Source organism: Lepidochelys kempii, chromosome 6 (assembly GCF_965140285.1).
Source record: "Lepidochelys kempii isolate rLepKem1 chromosome 6, rLepKem1.hap1, whole genome shotgun sequence".
Classification (NCBI taxonomy): domain Eukaryota; kingdom Metazoa; phylum Chordata; order Testudines; family Cheloniidae; genus Lepidochelys; species Lepidochelys kempii.
In genome coordinates, this window is record NC_136385.1 from 90191295 (window position 1) to 90213514 (window position 22220).

The 22220-nt window shown below is 43.8% G+C and overlaps 1 protein-coding gene across 8 annotated transcripts in view; it reads left to right on the top strand.

Annotated features, from left to right (window-relative positions):
* Positions 1 to 22220, top strand: part of MIA2 (MIA SH3 domain ER export factor 2) — a 67722-nt gene that overhangs the window by 4861 nt on the left and 40641 nt on the right. For 3 of the 8 annotated variants that reach the window (XM_073349110.2, XM_073349108.2, XM_073349109.2), the window contains exons 4-6: positions 349 to 5995; positions 14918 to 15145; positions 15257 to 15357. In XM_073349110.2, the coding sequence (XP_073205211.1) occupies positions 349 to 5995; positions 14918 to 15145; positions 15257 to 15357 (5976 nt within the window). Of the gene's footprint in view, positions 1 to 348; positions 5996 to 14917; positions 15146 to 15256; positions 15358 to 18613; positions 18783 to 20567; positions 20964 to 21073; positions 21494 to 22220 lie in introns of those variants that run through there. The other 5 variants (XM_073349111.2, XM_073349112.2, XM_073349114.2 and 2 more) reach the window with 5 other exon arrangements.

Consider the following 22220-nt stretch of genomic DNA (forward strand, 5'->3'; position numbering starts at 1 on the left):
AACAGCTGAAATTTTGTTCTCCAGCTGATACATGGGTAGAAACTCAGGTGTCGTTGCAAGTCTTCTTTGGGGTCATTCAGTATGTGTTTTTCTTGTTATTCTACCATTTGTCTGTGTATATTGCTTAGACACAGATCTCTGTTAAGAAGTTTAGATCCACACATTATACCAAGTAAGCCAAATAGAGCCATGAGGAATATCGAGATTACCTACATTTCCTCATAGAAGGCCATACACACATACTATTGTACAGAAGCAAAAAAGTAGATAAAATGGGTGTATTATTTTATTACAGAATACTTTAAAACATCCATACACATAATAAAAAGGTGACTATTATTCTTTTAGGAAACTGATTTCCTTTGTCTTGATGGAGGTGAATACCTTTTGGAAAATAAAGATAGTGTATTGCACAATCATAATGAAGAACGTGAATATCCATTGCCTTACAAAGAGCCAGAATCAAAGATGTCCGAAGGTGAGCTCCAAAAACAGACAACTATTTCCTTCCAGCGGGAACATGGAATTGAGTCAGTTCCTGAAAGTGATGAATTAGACAGAAAGTTCAAAGACCCTCACACTCAAAAGGAGACTGAGAGCAATAAATTGTTCAGAAAGAACAAGAATGGAAAAGATGATGCTGTCCTGCAAGAAGCTGAAAGCAGTCACCCACTGAAACCAGCTCCTTTAGAATCTACATGGACTGTTTCTGGTGTTGTAGGATGGCTTGGCCTAGGAAGTAAACAAGATGAGGAAGCTTTGGAAACAGTGACCAAATCTCTAGAAGAAAATACTTTCAGAAGCAGAAAAATAGCAATAACTCATGAAAGTGACATGAAAGAATTAACTGATGAGGATAAACCAGAGTCTTCTGGCTGGTTTCAGAGTAGATTGACAGATTTACTAAATTTTGGTAGAGAGAATTCAGTCCTTGGTTTGCTGTCCAAAGAAAATAATCCACAAATCCATGATAGTTCTAGTAATGCTGAGCATTCTGAGTTTGAACAAAGAAATGCAGCTGCAGAAAAATCAACAGAAGAAAAGCAAAAAAGTCACAATGAGATATCCAAATCAAGCTGGTTTAATTTGGGTTTAAGTGATGTTTTAACATTTGGGCATGCTAAGAAAGAGAACCCTATAACAAAAGAGGAGCAAAGCAGAGAAATGAAGGTTGCAACAGATAAGAATGAAGAAATTCAGACTTCGACCCCACAAGAAACTGAATCTCAGATGGACAGAGAACTGAAAAAGGAAACAGCCAAAGTAATGATAAGTGAAGAACAAAATAACAAGAAAAATAATGTACATGAAATATTAGATTCAGACAATAAAACACCAACTTCTGAGGAGCTGCCAGTAAATGAAGATAATCCTCTCAATTTAAAGAGCACCAAAAATGCAGAAGAGTCATCTTTTACTACAGATGTTGCTGACAAAGACAAACTAATTGAACCTCACAGTTCAGAACAAAACCCAGTATCAGAAACTCCAGTTATGGAAAACACTGAAGTTAAAGAGATAACACAGGAGTCAGAAAGCATAAATGGCCAGTCAGGTTGGTATGAAAAAATATATAGTAACTTCATTACATTTAATAGGGACACGTCAGATAATGAACAGGGGCAGGAATCTGTGGTTGCTCATGGCATACAGGAATCAGTTACATCTCAGCTTCACTCTTTTCCTAGCTCACCTCAAAGCTTAGACTCCACTATTGCTAAAAATTCAGAAGAAGAAAAGCATGACAGGTTTGAAGAATCTCAATCTTTCCTCTCATTTAGTCATTTTACAAACATACTGAGCTTTCACAGTTTAATAACCAAAGTAAAGGAATCTGTGCAAAATGCACAGGAGGATTTGAACTTTAGTGGAGAACTCACCCAATCTGAAAATAATGATGAAATATTACAAGGAAGTAAAGAAACTGCAGTGAAATTACAAGCAAATCAGAGGGTTAGTGAGACTGTGCGAGAGAAGGGAGATGTGGCAATGTCCCAAGAAAGTGTTCTGTTGTCTCCATTAGCAGTGCAAGGTAATGAACAAAGTAGTGAAAAAACGATACAATATGCCAGATTAGTAATATATAACAATACTTCACCCCTTTTATCTGTAGAATCCCAATTAGAATCTAAAATCTCCCAAGGTCAACATTCACAAATATCTAGATATTCAAACCCTGAGGAACCCGTTTCTGAGGGTAGTGAAAGACAGGAATTTTCTAATATAAAAGATAACAGTGATGTCCCTATCTCCAAAGACCAGCAGCATGCATCTTCAGATTTAAAGTTAGAAAATACAATAGATTCACCAGTACAACATGAATATATAACTGAAGATTTTTATTCTAGTGAACAGCGTGTGTTATCAAAAGAGGAACCAATTGAATATAAAGAGGACAGAACGGATAAGAATGAAGAAATGCATACTTTAAACCTACAGGAAACTGAAACTTACATAGAGAGGAAATCACAAAGAGAAATAGCTGAAATGATGCAAGATGAAGGACAAAATAATCTGAAAACACATAAACAAGAATCAGTAGAATTTGACACACCAAGTTCTGGGGAGTTGCCAGCAAATGTAGATAGTCTTCTGAACTTCAAGAAAATCCTAAATGAAGCTGAGTCACCTCTTACTCAAGGAATATCAGACAAAACCAAACTAACTGAGCTTTACAGTACAGAACAAAATTCAGCAGCACAAAGTCAAGTAATAGAAAACACTGAAGTAAAAGAGATAACAGAGGAATCAGAGAGCAAAAATGACCAGGCAGGTTGGTATGAAAATATCTCTGGCAACATAGATTTTAATATGGACATATCAGATGATCAAAAGGAGCAGGAATCTGTAGTTTCTCAAGACACACGGGAATCAGTTGTAGCCCAGCTTTTATCTTCTTCCAGTTTATCTGAGGACTTAGACACAGCTGATAATTCAGAGAAAGACAAGCAAAACCAGTTTGAAGAACCACAGTCTGTCTTTTCTTTTAGTCATTATAAAAACATACTGAGCTTCCAATGTTTTGCAACCAAAGATGAGCATTCTCTGCAAAGGCTACAAGAGACTCTGAGCTTCAGTGATGAAAATGGCCAGACTACAAATGGCAAAGAAATTGAACTGAAAGGCCAAACAAATCAGAAGATTAATGAACAAGTACTAGAGAAGAGTGATGTAGACATTTTCAAAGAAAGTGTTCTATTTTCTCCGTTGACAGTGCAAAATGTTGAACAAGATAATGAAAACACAATGAAAGATACTAAATTAGTAAAAGATAGCTCACATCTTTCATTTACAGAATCCCAGTTAGAACACAGAGTAGACCCTTTATTTACATATCCAAAATGCAAGGAACCCAATTCTAAAAGAAATGAAAGAGAGGAATTTTCTAATATAAAAGAGAAAAGTGAAGTTTCTATTTTAGAAGATGAGCAGCAGGTATCTTTAGAAACAAAAATAAATATAAAAGATTTACCAGAACAACATGGATACTTCTGTGAAGATTCTTATTCTAGTCAACAAAATATTATTAAAAAGGGAGTAAGGCAGGGTTACTTAGCTGAAAATTTTTCAGAGGATAATGGTCATGAACTTGGCATTGATCACATTGCTGACACAAAGAAAATTCAAGTTTCAGACCAGTTATCTTCTCTGGATTTTGATGAATCACTATCAAAACACCATGTAAATAATGATGTACAGGCACAACATATTACTTTGGAGTCTGAAGAAGAAGGAGAACTCACTGATGAGGAATATACTGAAAATTCTTCAGACAAAGGTTTGCGTGATGTCTCACAAGATTCCATAAAAGATCATTTTTCCAGCTCAAATGTTGATGATGATGTGTTAGACAAAATTGTAGTGAATAGCAAAGACATTAGTCATTTTTCCCAAGACAGAATAAAACAGCCAGAGAATTTTTCACAACATGTTTCAGAGTGTGGTGAAAATAACCTAGAACACAGTGAGCAAATGATAAAAAATTATGAGCCAAATAAACCCCAAAATGAAAAGAGAGCAAATATTTTGGCTAACCAAGAAACATCTTCAGTAGCTACATCTGAGGAAATAATACAAAGTGAGAGTATAATTCTTGAGCAAGACAGTCACACATTAAATTATTTTATGTATGGTCTGCAAAACAAAGGCAATGAAGTTCCACAGTCTTCTATGCCATTTCCACAGGAGCAAATAGATGACGAATACAATAAAAGAGAACATATTTCAAATCCGTCTGAACAGCATTCTGATAATATTAGAATTAGTGATGATTCATTAACAGTAAATGTTCTTGGTGAACAAGTCCTACAAGAACAAATTATAGCACCTGAAGCTAGTGCTGATACTTTTTCTGAAGAGGACCTTCAATCTCAACAAATTTCCATGAATATGCCACACCATAAGAAAGAGCCACTAGATATAGAACTGGATGATTCATCTTCCCAACATGAGCCTCTGATATCAGAATGTGGGACTGGGGATAATAGTAATTCAGATCCTGGAAAGAAATATAAAACTCAGATGCTACATAATAAAAGAAAAGAATCTTCCATACCATCAGATTTAGAAGTACCTGAGCCCAGCAGTTCAAGTCATCATGAAGATATGGAAAGCATAAATACAGAAAATGAATCTGAATACCAGAAAATATCGTCATATCCTCATTCAAATGACGATGTAACACCAAAGTTACAGGATGTAGCAGAATCACAGAAAATGTCTGAAGAAAGTTTAGTTACAACAAAAACAACTGCAGAATCCAGTCATATCCTACTTAATGAACACAAACATTTATTCCAAGAACAATCTAGTGTAGTTGAAAACTCTGAAAAAAAACCCCTAGCATTACATTTAGAATCTTTTGAGTCTACTGAATTGCAAACCCAGGCACCTCTTAAAAATCATGGTGGCTCTAATCCTAACAAGCCTTTGTTACATATTCCCCATTATCATGATTCAGCACACAGCAACATAGAACATGTACCTTCGCAAAGTGAGCAGGGCTTGGAAACACTCCATTTAAATGCTGTGAAACATAGAGATCTGAATGGTAAAAGACACATTGACAGGGAAGATGCTCTTCCAACTGAAAACATAAATCATATAAAAAAATTAACTACTTCTGAAAAAGCAAAAGATAGTAAGGACAAAAGCAAAAAAGATACTGATGATCAGAAAAAAACAGACTCCCAAAATATAAATTATAAAAATGGTGTCATGACAGCGGGGGGAGTGGCTAGTATTTTTACAAAAACTTCACATTTTCTTGGAAGTTTGTTTAGTAAAAATAATAATGGAGACTTTAGAATAAATTCTGAACACAAAAGTCCTGTCCTAGACCCAAATGAAAACAGGGAAGATATTAGGATAAACCAGATAAAGGTAGAATTTAATAACGTGCAAAGGAGAGAGGCTGAGTTAAAGGAAAACGAATCTGAACAAGAGAAAGACACAATTCAGACGGCAGAAGCTACAAATAATTTAAACATAGATAATTTTAAAATGCTAAAAGATAGATCTGAGGAAGGACAACTTGGCATTCAGGAAAAAAATATTACATCAGAAACAGGAACAAACAACAAGGAAACTGATAAAACCATAATCTGGGAGACAGGGTCTATGTCCCAGAAAACCAGGAAAGAAGGCCAAAGATTAATTGAAGGGGACACAGATATATCCAACCCATTCATTGTGTACCAACAGCTTTATTCAAAATTGTCTCAGGAAGTGAAGCAACCTTTAAAGAGTCTATGTGAAAAAAACAAACTCTTGGTGCTAGAGCAACAGTTTAAAAAAGTTCAGCATGATATCACTACTTTTACATGTGAAGACAGTTTCATGCAGAAGAAACAAGTGACTGCTTCTGTGAAAGAGGAACATAATCTGGACATTGACTATGAGAAATGTATAAAGGAGAAAATGAATTTTCTTCCAGAAGTACAAGATCTTCTGTCAGCCATCAGAACGAAGTGTGAAGCCCAAAATGCAGAATCAGGTACTGGACGACTGCTTTACTAATTAAAGGTGATAAAACAAGAACAATATTTGCTTTGTGTGAGAAAAATGTAAGACAGGTGTGACACTGTTCACTTTTAGTGGTTTAAAATCAACACTAGTGAATTTAGCTACTAGCTGTTAATAGGTGATTAGAGTGTAGCTATTTAACACTTTCTTTGAGGAATATATAACTCCCTTATGCCACACTAATGATAGGTTATGGACACCGTTATGTAATATAAAATATATGGACATTGGTAAAGTACTTGTAAAAAATCAGTGGTAACGCCAGTAGAAAACCACCTAAAATTGTTAAGAGATAAAGAGTTTGCAGTTATTCCAGAGATAGTTCCTCTTCCTTAGGTTCTCTGGCCTGATCCAAAGGTCATTGAAGTTAATGAGAGTCTTTCCATTTACTTCAGTGCACATTAGACCAGGCTATCTGTTGTTATACTTCACACCATAGCCTGTTATTTTACTCTGGTGAGTAAGTCCATTGATTTCAAAAGTCAGACTTAAGACTACTTTACCATGATTCTTTTTTATAATCAACCCCATTGTAATCAAACTCTTGATACCATTGCATATTTTGGTTCCAGTAGTCATTGATGGCATCATAAAGTACCAAACTGTATCATATTTGTGTGACTAGTGCCACCATCATTTAAATTATCATTCTCACAATATAAGTAAAGTAGGAATGTAGTTGGTAAATGTGGTTTTTCTAATGGGAAAAATTTATCCCTGGTATAAATCTACTGAAGCCAGTGAAGTTATACCAGAAATGAATTTGGCCCAAAGGATCAAATATTCTAAATCCTCTAAAATTATGCCCACAGTTTAACACCTTCAATATTTCTCAGTCAACAGTGCATACAAACTGCATAGTTAGATATATAACTACATACATACATACAAATCTAAAGTTTTAGGTTGCATAAAAATCTAGGCATAACATGGAAGTAGGCATGTGCAGTTTCAGTAGCCAAACTGAGGCTTTGAAAATATGACCCAGTTAGGTCATTATTATTTTCTAATAAATAAAATTTTTGCATGAACAGACTTAATTTTAATTAATGGTAACCCTTTTTCTCTAACAAATTGCTAATTCTTCTTAGCTCACTAAATGTAACTAATTGTGACTGTATTGTATCTTTATATAGTAGCTGTACTTCCAACTGCCATGAAAAATTAATTAATGCTTATTTCCTTTTTGTGGCTGGAAAGATTTTGTTTTCTGAAGCCTTCTGCTTGTTTAATCTAAATCATTGAACTAATTAAAGAAATCAAAATTTAGGATGGTACAGATAACTCCAGTCGTTTTTGCTCTGTCATCATATATCTATATATATATGCAGAGTGGTGACATACAATAATTTCACAGTTGCTGAACTAGATTATGAAATTTTCCACAAAATTGAGTTAATCTCATATAGTAGTAGCATTTTTTGTTAATTGTATGAGCTCTTGATACTCTTCTATATGTGCAGCTGCTGTGTGCTGCCATTCATTACTCACAGACAAACATGTCTATGATTGTTCTTTGTGCATATAACATTTGCAAGGACATTTGTTCTTTTATGGAAAGCTGATCATCTTTAGTTCTGTATGAATTCTTTTTTCCTGGCTATTACAGCTCTCTTACTTGAGTTTTCCTCTCACATATCTGAACATGGTTTCATAAAGAGACCTGGCAATCCTGGAAGAGTACTCCAATCAGTACTGATCCAAGACAAAACATAATTTTTTCTAAGTAGTGAACTATATTCTGGCCTTAATTACATCTGGGCAACACAAATTCTTCTTTGAGTGCTTGCTCATGTTGAATCCATTCTAGGTGTGTGCGCACCCACATGCATGGTTGTTGGAGATTTTTGCCTTAGCGGTATCCATAGCGTCGGGAGTGGCATCCCCCTGAGCGCCGCCCTAATGTGCCAGTATATCAGGCGCCACCAACCCTACGCCCTCTCAATTCCTTCTTACCGCCCGTGGTGGTTAGTCGGAGCGTCTTCCCTTGCACTGCAAGGGCTAGCGGTTTTTTGTCTACTGACTTTGAGCCTTACAGCCTTGTAAATAGTTTTGTTTATAGTAGTTAGTGTTAAGTAGTTGTTAAGTGTAGTTAATTGTTAGCAGTTAGGGTCCCAGCCAGGACTTTTCCCCAGGTGGGGCATGCCCTGGTCTCCCGGGGTTTAAGCTCTGCATGGACTGCAACAGGCCTATGCCTGTAAGTGACCCCTATAGCAGCTGCCTCAAGTGCTTAGGGGAGTCACATGTTAGAGCAAGGATGGGCAAACTTTTTGTCCTGAGGGCCACATCTGGGTATGGAAATTATATGGCGGGCCATGAATGTTCACAAAATTAACAATTCAGAGGTATTCAAATAAACTCTATTTAATAAAGATACATTTTAGTGGAAATAAACATAAAACCTCGAGGGTGGGGCCATAGGAGACCAGGAGGGTCTGGGCTGTGGTGACTGGCTGAAGAGGAATGAGGTGAGTCTCTCAGAGGAGCGGTGCCTCAGGGATTGGTCGATGAAGGAGCTTGCAGTTCCTAATTGGACTCGATTAGGGGGGTATCCCTGCGAAACTGCTGGCCTTGATCATTGGCTAGTTTGGGCGGAGGCTGGTGCCAGGAGGCTGGCGCTTCGGGGATTGGGTGTGCTGCCACGTAGGGGCAGTGTTCTGATCCCCGAAACAGTGCAGTGAAGTCTAGGTAAGCAGTGCCAATCGTGCCTATGCAGTGTGGTTTTGCATGCAGGAAGATGGTGCTCATTAAGGAATTGTGAGTTGGGGGGCTGGGGAGTGCCAGGCAGGCAGAGCGGGGCAAGTCCCCCATCCCGCTCCCCTGCGGGAGCTTGAGGGCTGGATTAAAAGGTCTGATGGGCTGGATGCAGCCCGCGAGCTGTAGTTTGCTCACCCCTGCATTAGATACAAGTGCCAAATTTGTAAGAACTTCCGGCCCCGCATGTAAAAGGAGTGGGATATTCAGCTATGAGCTCTCCTCATGGAGTCCACCCTGCGTCCGGCCTCCATGCAGCCCCTCTAGGACTCGCCAAGTACCTTGGCCTTGGTGCAAAGTGTGCCCCTGGCACTGGGCTCTGCCCAGCACCATTCCCTGTTGCTGGTGCCCAAAAAGAAGACTAAAAAGCATGGCTCCCCAGCACCAAGCAAAACGGGCCATGGGTCATTGGGCAAAAGACCCACTTCAGGCTGCCCGGCCACTCCGGAGCCGTGTGCTCGCATCACCCCAGCTGGGGCCCTTAACCTTGTGAAACGTCCACCACCGATTCCCAGGAGCAGCATGGGACCAAAAACCCTGGTGGCACCGACACCTTCAAAGGCTCCTCCAGCACCAAGAGAGTACAGGCCTCTGCTGATGCTGCCGATGCAGCATGTGCCCAGGAACCAGCAAAGGTTGCCCTTGAGGACAAGCCAGCCACTAAGACCCCTCAGGGGGCAGTGGAGCACCACTGATCCCCCGAGACAAAGTAGCACTCTCTACCTCCATGCCGCAGATTGCTGGAGTTGCAGCCCAGACACTCTGGGGCTCATCCTTGGTCACTGGAGCCATGTTCACAGTCGCCGCCATCTTGATGCAGATCACCTAGAGCAAGAAGCCGGTCTCCGTTCTACCGACTCCGCTCGCCCTCCCACCAATCGTCCTCGAGGTGTAGGTCCTGGTTGCCTGTATTGTGAGAGCGCTCTCCGTCACATCTCCAGTCCCCCTGGCATCGGCACCGGTCCCCTTGTTACCAGCACCAATCACCTCGCTCCGGGCATTGGTCTCCAAAGGCAATGGTCAGCAAGCAGAGCCAGGCATCAATGGCCCCACTGTGGTCACCGGCAGGGGAGTCCTCCGGCATGGAAGCCCAGTTCAGCCCCTCATCTTGACTGCACCAGCATGAATGGGAACCCGAGGCTGCATTGACATTGATGGCGCCAACTTGGCAGCATGGCCAGTGGCCAGCGCAGTGGGATGCATGGGGAATGCCGGTTGTGGCAATGCCCCCTTCTCACCACTCATCAGTTGTCGCCTTGGACCAACAGCTGGCGGCACTGATGGCACCGGCCTCAGTGCAGGAGACACACTCGGTGGTCGAGGCAAAGGGAATGGCACCCATCCCTAAGCCTCCCTTCCCTGTGGGGAAAGATGCCCCGGAACCTCCCCTGGGTGGTGCAGTCATTGTCCTCGTCCCCGGATGAGACAGTTGTGGGACCCTCAATGGCCAGCCCGATGGACGATTTCAAGGAACACCAGGCCCTGCTGCATCGGGTGACCAAGAGCTTGGGCCTGGAAGTGGAGGAAATGGCTGAGCAGGTTGACACTTTGTTTAATGTCCTGTCAACCTCTACCCCAACCTGTGTTGCACTACCCATGCATGACAGTGTCCTTAAGATTGGCATGGGTCTCTGGCAAACTCCTTCCTCCCTTCCTCCCACCTCAAAGAGGGCCGAAAAGAAGTATTTTGTCCCAACCAAGGGGTTTGAGTTCCTCTATACTCCCCCTCATACAGCTCGCTGGTGTTCTCTGCGGCCAACACAAGAGACAAGCAGGGGCATACCAGTTTGACCCCCAAGAATAAAGAGGCCAAACGGTTGGATCTGTTTGGAAGAAAGATTTATTCAACAACCAGTTTGCAGTTCTGGGTGGTGAACCATCAGGCCCTCTTGAGATATTACAACTTTAACTTCTGGGACTCCCTCCATAAGTTTAAGGAGTCTCTTTCACAGGGTTTGGCCCAGGAATTTGGTACTCTGGTGGAGGAGAGCACTGCTGCTGCTAGGTGCTCCCTCCAGATGGCATGGGATGTGGTGGACTTTGCAGCAAGGGTGGTTGTGTTGGTGGTGGTAATGAGGTGCAGCTCCTGGATTCAGACTGCAGGTCTCTCCCAGGAAATGCAGACCTCCATCCAGGGCCTCCCATTCAATGGGAATGGTCTCTTTTCCAACCAGACGGATGTGAAGCTGCATGGGCTAAAGGACAACCAGGGCCAACCTTTGCTCTCTGGGCATGTATACTTTGCAGCCTGTGAGAAAGCAGTTCCGGCCACCCCTGCTGACTAGGCCTTGGCAGTGTCACCAGGGATCTTCAAGAAGAAGAGGCAGAGACGCTAGTTTCAGTCGCCGTCGCCCTTCCTCCTCCTGCTCACCCACGCAGTCCGGCCCGGCAAAACATGCTGGGTGCCAGAAGCGCTCGTTTTGAGGGTGCGGTTGAGAGCGACGCCCCAGTCACCTTCCAGGATCCACCCTGCTCTTTCCTCAACCATCTTTGTGCCTTCTGTTCTGCCTGGTCTCAAGTCACCTTGGACCATTAGATGCTGGACGTAGTGTCTCATGGTTACACCCTGCAATTTTTGGTCACCCCTCCCTCTGATCCCCCCTCCTTCCCATCCCTCATCAGGGACCCTTCTCACGAGCAACTCCTCTTTCAGGAGGTCAAGAACCTCCTGCGCATGGGGGCGGTGGAGGAGGTCCCTCAGGACTTGAAGGGAAAGGGGTTCTACTCCTGCTACTTTCTAATCCCAAAAGCAAAAGGGGGCCTCAGACCCATTCTGGACCTGCAATGCCTCAACAAGTCTCTCAAAAAGTTGAAGTTTCACATGGTCTCCCTTGCCTCCATCATCCCCTTCCTGGATCTGGGAGACTGGTACGCTGCCCTCGACTTGAAAGACTCCTATTTCCACATCTCAATATTCCAAAGTCACAGACATTCCTCCGTTTTATAATGGGCGAACACCATTTCCAATTTAAGGCACTCCCCTTGCCCTCTCATTGGCTCCAAGGGTCTTTACAAAATGTATGGCATTGGTGGTCACTTACCTCAGACGTTGAGGGGTCCACGTCTTCTCATACCTTGACGACTGGCCCATCAAGGGTAGGTCTCAGGACCAAGTGCAGAGAAGCCTCGACCTGGGCCTGTTGATAAATGAGAAAAAATCTACCTTAAGGATGGTCCAGTGCATAGGGTTCATAGGGGCGGTTCTCGACTCCATGTGAGCCAGAGCCTTCCTTCCAGAGGCGTGTTTTCATGTCATGTCAGACCTGATCTCCCATGTGAAGAGCTGCCCACTCACCACAGCTCACACCTGCCTGCAATTGCTGAGTCATATGGCCACCTGTACACACATGATCAGTCATGCCTGGCTCCACCTCCGGCCTCTACAAGTGTGGCTGGCATCAGTTTACACCCCCAACAGATACGATCTAGACCGGGTGGTCAGGGTACCTGTTATCCCTGAATTGGTGGTTGGACACTGGGTCCGTGTTGCAGGGAGCCCCCTTCGCAAACCTCTCCCCATCACTGACCCTGGTCTCCGATGCTTTGGACCTGGGCTGGGGAGCACACCTGGGCAAGCTGAGCACCCAGGGCTGATGGTTGCGGGATGATCTGGCCCTCCACATCAACATCAGGGAGCTCAGAGCAGTTCGCCTGGTGTGCCAGGCTTTCTTGCCCCACCTGAGGGGCAAGGTGGTGCAGGACCTACAGACAATACCACCGTGAAGTATTACATCAACACACAGGATGGAGCCAGGTTGTCAGCCCTCTGCCAAGAAACTCTCAGCCTTTGGCACTTCTGTGTGCAGCATGCCATTCATCTGGTAGCTGCGCACCTGCCCAGCACCAAGGATGTGCTAGCAGATCACCTCAGCGGGACCTTCTCGTCTTGCCACAAGTGGTCACTCCATCCAGAGGCAGCCAGTATGATCTTCCAGAAGTGGGGAACTCCCCAGGTGTACTTGTTTGCGTCCTGCCAGAACAGGAAATGCCACAAGTTCTATTCGCTCCAGGGGACAGACAGGGGTTCCCTGTCAGATGCTTTCCTGCTTATGTGGTGAAGTGTCCTGATCTATACCTTCCTGCCGGTGCCATTGATCCACAGAGTCCTTGTAAAGATCAAGCAGGACAGGGCGAGGGTTATCCTGATAGCTCCCTAGGGGCCTCACCAGCACTGGTTCAGCATGCTGTTGGACCTTTCCGTAGTCGAGCCACTGAGACTCCCTCTCTGGCCAGACCTGCTGTCCCAGAACCACAGCAGTCTCCTGGAGGTGCTGTACTTGATAGTGTAGCTGTACTTGATGTGCTGTACTTGCTGTGTAGCTGCTGCATGGCTGAATTTTGATGAGCGGAAATGCTCGACCTGTGTGCAACAGGTCTTGCTGGGTAGCAGAAAGCCCTCCACCAGAGTGACCTATCGGGCACAATGGAAAAGATTCACATGCTGGGCCTTGGATCAGGGCGTCCAGGCCTCGCAGGCCTCGCTGCAGGTGATCCTGGACTATCTCCTGAACCTCAAGCTTCAGGGCTTGTCACTGTCATCAATTAGAGTCCACCTGGCTGCTATTTTGGCTTTCCACCCTCCATTCTAAGGCAAGTTGATCTTCGCTCAGAACATGATGGCCCGGTGCCTGATAGGTCTGGAGTGTCTTTACCCTCATGATGGGATCCTGTCCCTCCCTGGGATATGAATCTCGTGGTGTCGAGGCTCATGGGGCCTCCCTTCGAACCTCTGGCTTCCTGCTCTCTTCTCTCCTGGAAGGTGTCGTTCCTGGTTGGGGTTATGTCCGCCTCCCGCAGAGTGTCTGAGCTCAGAGCGCTTACATCAGACCCACTCTATACAGTGTTCTACAAAGGTCCAGCTGCAGCCAGACCCGGCATTCCTGCCCAAGTAGTTTCCCAGTTTCATACCAGCCAGGATATTTTCTTACTGATCTTCTTTCTGAAGCCCCATAAAGCCGAAGAGGAGCACAAGTTACATGCCCTGGACGTCAGAAGGGCGCTGGCCTTCTATATCGATAGAACATGGCTGTTACCTAAGTCAATGCAGCTGTTCGTGGTGGTGGCAGATAGGATGAAAGGTCATCCTGTGTCTGCTCAAAGGATTTCGTCCAGGATCACAGCCTGCATCTGGTACTGCTACGAGCTGGCGAGCGTGCCTCCACTGGCAATAGTCAAAGTGCACTCGACTAGAGCACAAGTGTCATCTGCAGCCTTCTTAGCCCAGGAGATCTGTAGAGCTGCTACCTGGTTATCTATACACACGTTTATGACTCATCATGTGCTGACACTGCAGGCCCAGGATGATGCTGGCTTTGGCAGGGCAGTGCTGCAAGCTGCAAGACCTTGAACTCTGAGCCCACCTCCATTGGCAAACTGCTTGTGAGTCACCTAGTATGGAATTGACATGAGCAAGCACTTGGAGAAGAAAAAACGGTTACCTACCTTTCCTAACTGTTGTTCTTCAAGATGTTGCTCTGTCCATTCCATTACCCTCCCTCCTGCCCCTCTGTCGGTGTTGCCCGCAAGAAGGAGCTGAGAAGGCGTACCGTCAGCGAAGCTGGTATACTGGCGCATAGTGTGGTACTCAAGGGAGCGCCACTGCCGACCCTATGGATACCGCTGAGGCAAAAATCTACGACAACCGTGCATGTGGGCGTGCATACACCTAGAATGGCATGGACGTGAGCAGCACATCTTGAAGAACAGTTACGAAAGGTATGTAGCCATTTTTTTTTTTGTCTGCAGTTACATCCATGCAACCCCATTCTAAGACCAGAATTTGGCCCAATTTTAGAATATAGATTTACAGTGATATAATACACATTATGTAAATATAACCCTGTCCTGAAAGTGTTCTTATATTCCTGCCAGGTCACTTATTATATTGTCTTGTCACATGGTGACATCAGAAGAGTAACCCTTTAAATCAGTTGTCCATTTGTTTAGGGGTTTGGTTTTGGGGTTTTTTGGCAGTTGCCAGTGAGAGTCTGACTTTGAAAATGACTTTGAAAATGAGGAGGAATTCAGAAGCCAAATTAGTAACATAGTGGGAAATAATCTTATAAAATTTCACATGCAGAAAATATTCTTGATGAGAAGGCTGAAAATAAACGTGATTCCACTTCACAATTGTTTGCAGATATATCCGATGAGAGAAAATTATCAGACAAAGCTCCAAAAGAAGACCATCACATGCATACAGCTTTGTATAAAGAACGTAACAGTGGCCAACATTCAAAAGCAATAACAATTGCTCCAGTGAATGCTCAGGAGAAAATGTACAATTCAGCAAAAAATGTTCAGTTAGATGCTAAAAAACCTTTATCACAGATCTTTTTCCTGATTCAAAACTACATTCCCAATAATGGTAAGTGTTTGATCTGAAAAAAAGATTGCAATCTTAAAAAAATAAAATAAAAATGGAGCTATTAACAAGATAACATAATACAAATCATTTTCTTTCCTTATAAATTAACAGAAGAAGACTGGATATATCAGATTCTCCTGCATTTTGATTGTCTTGACGTTGGTGACTTTGTAAAATCTGTATTTTCAGCAGTGGCAACTGTTAGCAAAAAGGTAAGATTTTGTTTCTTTAATGTTTTAACACCACCAGAGGGAAATTGAGCCCGATTCTGCTGTTGATTACATTCTGAAACTCATCTGGAGTTGGAGCTGGAACTGACAGCAAAATTGGGGTAGGTATCTTCAGTGTGGCCTCTGTTTATATGTTGAGGAAGCATTTAAGGAGACCAGAATTTTCAAACTTGGCCACAGGGAGACCTGATGCCCAACTGATGAGGGGAAGGGGCAGGAAATGCCACATTAGCTGCTGTTTTCTTCAGCCCCTTGCTGCTCCCATTGCCTCTGCAGAATCCTCCCTTGTGCATTTAGTGACTGTACATTCAAATGTGGGTTTATTGAACAGCCAAGAAGACATACTTGTCAAACACACCAGCATTTTTTATCTATTTTTTTAAAGGAAACCCATGGCCAGCTCCTGCTCCCATTGAAGTCACTGGCAGAATTCCCTTTGATTTAAATGAAAGCTGGGTTGGGCCTTGAAAAAATAAAAAAATAAAAAAAAAAGGTACTGCAATCTTTTAGTAGTGATTTTACACATACAGTACCAGAACTAAGAAATTTAAACTTTTGGTTCCCACAGCAACATAACATGGTCCTCTTGTGAACATATTCAATGTACGAAAGTTAGTACAATATATAAAATAATATAAAATGTGAGGCACAGTGGGTATGGGAACTATAATTTTGTATTTGCTGCAAAATCTACAAATGAAAAATCTCGCCATCAGCAAGTTGTGTTACTATAGATTTTGTTTTCTTCTTTCAATATATAGATTAAGTCAACTGTTTTCAAACTGAAAAGGAGTACTTGTGGCACCTTAGAGACTAACACATTTATTTGAGTATAAGCTTTTGTGGGCTACAGCTCATTTCATTGGATACATTCTGTGGAAAACACAATGCATCCGATGAAGTGAGCTGTAGCTCACGAAAGCTTATGCTCAAATAAATGTGTTAGTCTCTAAGGTGCCACAAGTACTCCTTTTCTTTTTGCGAATACAGACTAACACGGCTGCTACTCTGAAACCTGTTTTCAAACTGTGGTAGAAGTACAACTGAAGGTACACTGGCCACAGTTAGATGCTGTACAAGATGATTTAAAAAAATTATTCTTTATAACCCCTCAGTAAAACGTGTACAATCAGGCAGAAAAGACAAGCTGGGAAGAGTCAGCTGCAGTGCAGCTTCCTGATACTGGGGCCACTGTGTCCCCATGCAGCTAGACTTGGGAGCTGGCTGAGTCTCCTCCCTGCATGGACACCCTTGTCATCCCCTGTCAGTTGGCATGAGAGACAGGCAGGGAGGCACCCATGACCCACCAGCAGCAGCTCCCACTCCTGCTGCTTCTCCTCTGGGGAGGGAAGGGGGAAGAGAGGCCAGGGGTGGTTGAGGGGGGGGTGTACAAAGGGGACATTGGAGGGGGAACATGGAAGCCTTGAACAGGGGAGGCATCTTGGAGGGGGACTTGGGGAGCTTGGGAGAGCTGGGGAAAGGGGTGGGACAGAGGGGAGCTTGGAGAGGGGTACATTGGGGGCAAGAGGGCAGCTGGTACAGGGAGAGACATGGAGATGTTGGGTCTGATCTTTGGAGAGGGAGGGAATGAGGAATTGGGGGACAGGTTTAGGGGGGCTGGGGAGTGGGGACAAGTCCAAGGGGTCCTTGGAGAGAGAGAGAGAATGGGGAATCAGTGGGGAAGAGGTGATCTGGGGGATACAGATACAAGAGGGAATTTGCTTGAGGGGTTGGTACAAGGTAGACTTTGTGGAGCTGATGAGGGAGGCACTGGGGACAGAGGGATCTTGTGGAGCGAAGGAAGGGCACCGATACAGCGAGGAGTGTTGGGGAGTGGAGATGTGAGGAACCAGTACAGGTTGTGCCTTGAGCTGGGGGGGCTGGTACTGTAGGGAACAAATACAAGTGAGGGCCCTTGGGGAGATGGAACATGGAAGAAGCAAAGGGGATTGGGGGAAGGGAAGAAAGAAAAGTATGGGATAAACTTGCTGTGGTGGATATGGAGAGAGAAGAGAAGGAGGGAGAGTAGAGGGGAGACTTGGGGGAAGGAAGGTCTGAGAGTAAGGGAAGGCTAGGAGCTTGGTAAGTGAAGGGAGCTGTTGTGCAATATTCTGAAGATAGCAGGGAAGGTGGGGCAGAAACTGGGTAGGAGAGGCTTGAAAAGGGAAGGTGGGAAGGGGTAGGCAGAGACATGGGGCACTTGGAGAGGGATATCTGAGAGAAACAAAGCAAAGGGGGTGAAGACAGGGATAACTGAAGGGATGGAAAGGGGATCTGGAGAGGCAGAGGAAAGACAGAGGATGTGGAAATTTGACAGGTAAAGGGAGAATATTATGGATTGAAAGATAAATGGGATGGAGGGGGCAAAGTAAGGAGGACACTGGAACTCTTGAGGCACAAATACAAGAAGCATATCTGAAGAGGTCATATGCCAAGAACTTTTGAGGTTCAGATGTGGTATAATCAAGGTCTTAAAGTTTGAGACACACTGGGATTAATTATTACATGCTTATAATTTATCCCAGTATGTTCTGGCAAATACATGAACCATGAGAGGGAAACATGAATAATTTGTTTTCTTTAGAAATTAAGACTTTAATGGCTAATTGGGATACATAGAGTATTCATGCTTTACAGACTGTGTTAAAATTCAAATTTTTATTGTTCAGTACAAATAAAATGGCTACTTTCAAATTCCCATCATTAGGTACCAACTGCTCCCTTGTATTGCATTTTTCCGTCCTCTTAGATTTTCACAATAAAAGATGCAAATTGCATATGTTGCTGCATACAAAGAATGACTGAGTCAACCTTTATAAAAGCTGGGATTTACAAACATAATTGTAATGAAAATAATCCCAATGGAATATAGAAATCAAGTTACAGAAATAATGAAATAAGTAAAATTACAATGCCACGTAGCTAGGATATGGCTTATCAATATTTTCTGCAGCCTCTGTGTTTCAGTGTGTAATACCAACACGTGGTATTACGGGCCCACAATATGGTCAATTTTTTAAAAGGTATACTTTAGCTTTTATAAAACAATAAGAAATGTATATATTAGACTTCCTAATATAACATTTCTTTGCATTAGAATTTTAAAAACACATAGTGTCAATTAATTTATATTTACAAAGGAAAGGAGACATGATGTGCCATGAAATGAGAAACTTTGTTGTTAGTCGTTAATCCACCTCTGGCCCCCCCTCCCTTGACTGCAGAAATGTCAGAACAGGATCTCTGTCCATTTGGAAACATACCAGTGCAGGATGTCTCTATGACTGGATCAGGAACTTTCCTTAAGAAACTAGGGATATTTTTAAGCTCATAGTTTTAATAGAAATGTTTGTTATGTGATTACAATATTTGATTCACCAATGGAAACATCCAAAACAAAGGAAGGGGTAAGTTTCTGTACAAGTAGTTAAAGTCTAGCTAAGAAGAGATTGGCTCTGTATCCACTGAGTACTACACAGAAGAATGATTGTGAGATTGCCATGGAAATACTTCTAAACCCGTACTGTTGTGTGATGATCTCTCCTTTGGTTTCTTTAATCACTTTCTATCTTGTTTTTATTCTGAATTGTATCTCTTTAAATGTTTGAAAGGTGAGTGTGCTATATTAGTTTGTGAGGAAAGGATTCTGTTTACATTGTAAGTTATAAATACCAAGCCAACTGTATTCAAACATTTCCACCTGAAACAGCAGTTTCCAACAATTTTTGGAGTTAAGTGTAGAATTTCTAACATCTGTCTATGAAGGGCTCTTTGCACTGGCTTGAGATTTTAACTGTCCAGAGTCAGCGTTTAGTAGAGCTTAGCTCCATTAGGGTATGATAAGTGTTTGAAGATGTGTAGTAACTCTGCTGGAAAGGAAATATTTTCAGAATGGGGTGTTCAAATTGGGTCCCTCTATTTCTCCTTTATTTTTTTCTTATCCTCACACCCTATTTGCTTAGTTTAATTGTTGTTTCCCCCCAGATTTTTTCCCCTTTGTTTTCTGCTTCCTGTATATAAAGTTGTGGTAGGCATTGGGAGAGAATATTCTCCCCAAACTCTCACTGGCTGACACTAGGGTTCATTTCCTGAAGTTCAGCAAGCAAGATGGGTTACAACAGCTTGGATAAAGCAGGGCCTAGGCTTTGTTTTGCTTGTGAAGGAATACATTTGTGTGTAAAATGTTTAAACAACCAAATTTTAGGTTAGGCTAGCAGTCTAGTTAACAGAATAGTGTGCCTCTAAACAGAGGACTTGAGCTCAAGTTCCTACCTTCTCAGGATAGGAGCCCTGTGGAGTGTGAAGTGCCTTTCAGTGCTCTCAAATGATTTATTTTAGAAGAGGCTAAATATTAGTTTGATAGGCTCTAAAGAGAACTGTATGTAGCCTTCCTAAGTTGGCCACTGGGATGTGGGGTTATTGAAGATATCAATGGGGAGAAAAAAGGACAGAGGATAAGACCCCCAAAAGCCCAATAAATATATAAAACTAACCCTCTTATTCCCTAGAAGGAATTTGTTATAGAACAAACTGCAGGTAGCTGACATGGGCATCTAATGAATGACTTAGTGAGTCACAAGGCATGGTCTCAATGGGCCCCTCATGACTTGGAGCGAAGACTTGTTACAGGTTGCTTGTGTTTCTCTGGACCTGCCCAGCACAATCCTGCTAACATGACTTGTGCTATCCCAGGGCTGCCAGTGTCTTGCCCAGCCCCAAATGGAGGCACACGTTGGCATCTCCTCAGGAGCCTGCCCCCACTGTTCCTAAAATGGAGGCTAAAGAGCCACCCCTCGTCTGACGTTCAGAGGGGTGGCCCCTGAGTCTGCAGATCCCAACATAGGGTGTGTCCTTGGATCCGTGGCCCGCCCCGTCTGCGCTGCAGGTGCACCCAATGGGGTGGGGGGCACTGGCTGTAGGGTGACCATATGTCTGGATTTTATAGGGACAGTCCCGATTTTGGGGTCTTTTTCTTATATAGGCGCCTATTACCCCCTACTCCCTGTCCCAATTTTTCACGCTTGCTATCTGGTCACCCTAGCCGGCGGGCTAATGCGGGTCCCCCCCACAGGGGGCTCAGCAGCAACCTCTGCCCCCCTCCATCCCCCGCTTGTGTCACGCAGTGGTGCCGCCCTTCCCTTCTTTCCCTCTGTTCTTCTGGCTTAGCCGGGCATCCCCGCTGCCCCCCGGAATGGAGCCGCCTGGCTCGGCCCCTGTTTTGGGGGCAGTCCCATATGTTGAGCTCCCACCGGTGGCAGTCGCCTCCCCCCCACCCCCATCCGAGGCACCACGGTCTCGCCCCGCTCCCCTCTCTGGGGCGGTGGTACGGCCCGCTCAGTTGTCAGGCTGGCGCCGGCAGGAAGTTGCGTGGGGGCTGCTGGGGTTGCGGCTCCTGCAGTCGGCGATGGGCTCTGAGCGCCGGTTGCCCCATCGCCGCCGCCCAGAGCGTGAGCAGCCGCTGCCGCAGTAAAATGGCCGCCGGGAAGAGCTGCCAGGATGCTCGGGAGGCTGCAGCCGCGGGGCTGTGGCGCGGCTTCCGAGAGACAGTGCAGCGCTTCTGCGGGCTGGTCCTGGAGCGAGCGCGGAGCGTGAGTGCGGGGCCGGCGGCAGCGAGCTTCCCGGCCGGGGGGGCTGGGGCTGGGGCTGGGCTGGGGAAAGCCGGGGTGTCAAGGGACGGTGCCGCTTTGCGGCCTGGTTCTCCTGGACCCTTCAATTGTGAAACTTCCCCAGTTGGGGGCGGGGAGGTGTGATGTGTGACTCGCTGGAGAGCTCTGAGGGAGGGAGGATTTTCGTTAACACGAAAGCTGCTTCACTGCGACAAGCAACGTGACTCTGCGCGTCGGTGACCCACTCACCAGAACCTGTGTTTTGTCATTTACATGAAGCTAATCTGCTGCGAACCTTGTCATCTGATATCTTACGTTTTGCTAGAAAAGTCAGGTGTCCGGCTTAGGCCCCAGTTCGGCAAGTTGCCCCGCACAGGGGCCTCCCGGTGAGGAGCAGCTTGCAGGATCCGGGATCATGACAACTTTTAGGGAAAATCAAGATGAGAAGGGCACAATAATGGAATGGAAACATAGTGAGGTTTGGTTGAGAGGAGGCATAAGACTTGTTAAATGTAAGCATTTTTAAGGTCTGTGAAATTCGGAAATATAGTCTCAAATATGGAAGGAAAACATGCTTCTGTTTTCCTTTTAACAGTATCAAAGGAGGCCTCATGCTGCTCTTTCCAAGTGCAGACAGAGCACCTCAGCTTGAAAGACTCAAAGTTTAAGACTTTTCTGCTTAGTGAATAAAATATTCTACACTAATAGTTGTGTATGGAAAGGTGAGCTGCATTAAGCAGGCTGTTTTTTGTTTTGTTTAGAAAATAATGTATACATATCTGTTTACAAATAATGTAGAACACAGATTATGCAAATCACAATCCTTTACGTAGTAAACTACACTGAACCATTATTTTTATTTTCTAAAACCATACTTATGCTATATTTTAGTCAATCAGAGAAATTATTTGCATATCTTTAGCTGTCACTATAAATTGTCCACCAACTATGTTGTAAACATTTTTTTATTTTAATGCTGACGCTTTTACATATAAACTACTGTACCTTATGAAGGACCCTTTCCGTAAACAACAAGTTCAGAAGGAAAACTTAAAAAGCTGTGTCTCTTCTGGTTCAACGTACCATATGTGTCTTCGGTTATATTATACACTGATTGCTAAATAAACAAAAGATTTAAAAACCAAACAAAAGGCTTCTGACAACATTTGCTACTTTTCAGGGTTTTGAAAAAGTAAATAAACAAAGAGTCTTATAGTCTCACAGTTGACTCAGTAAACA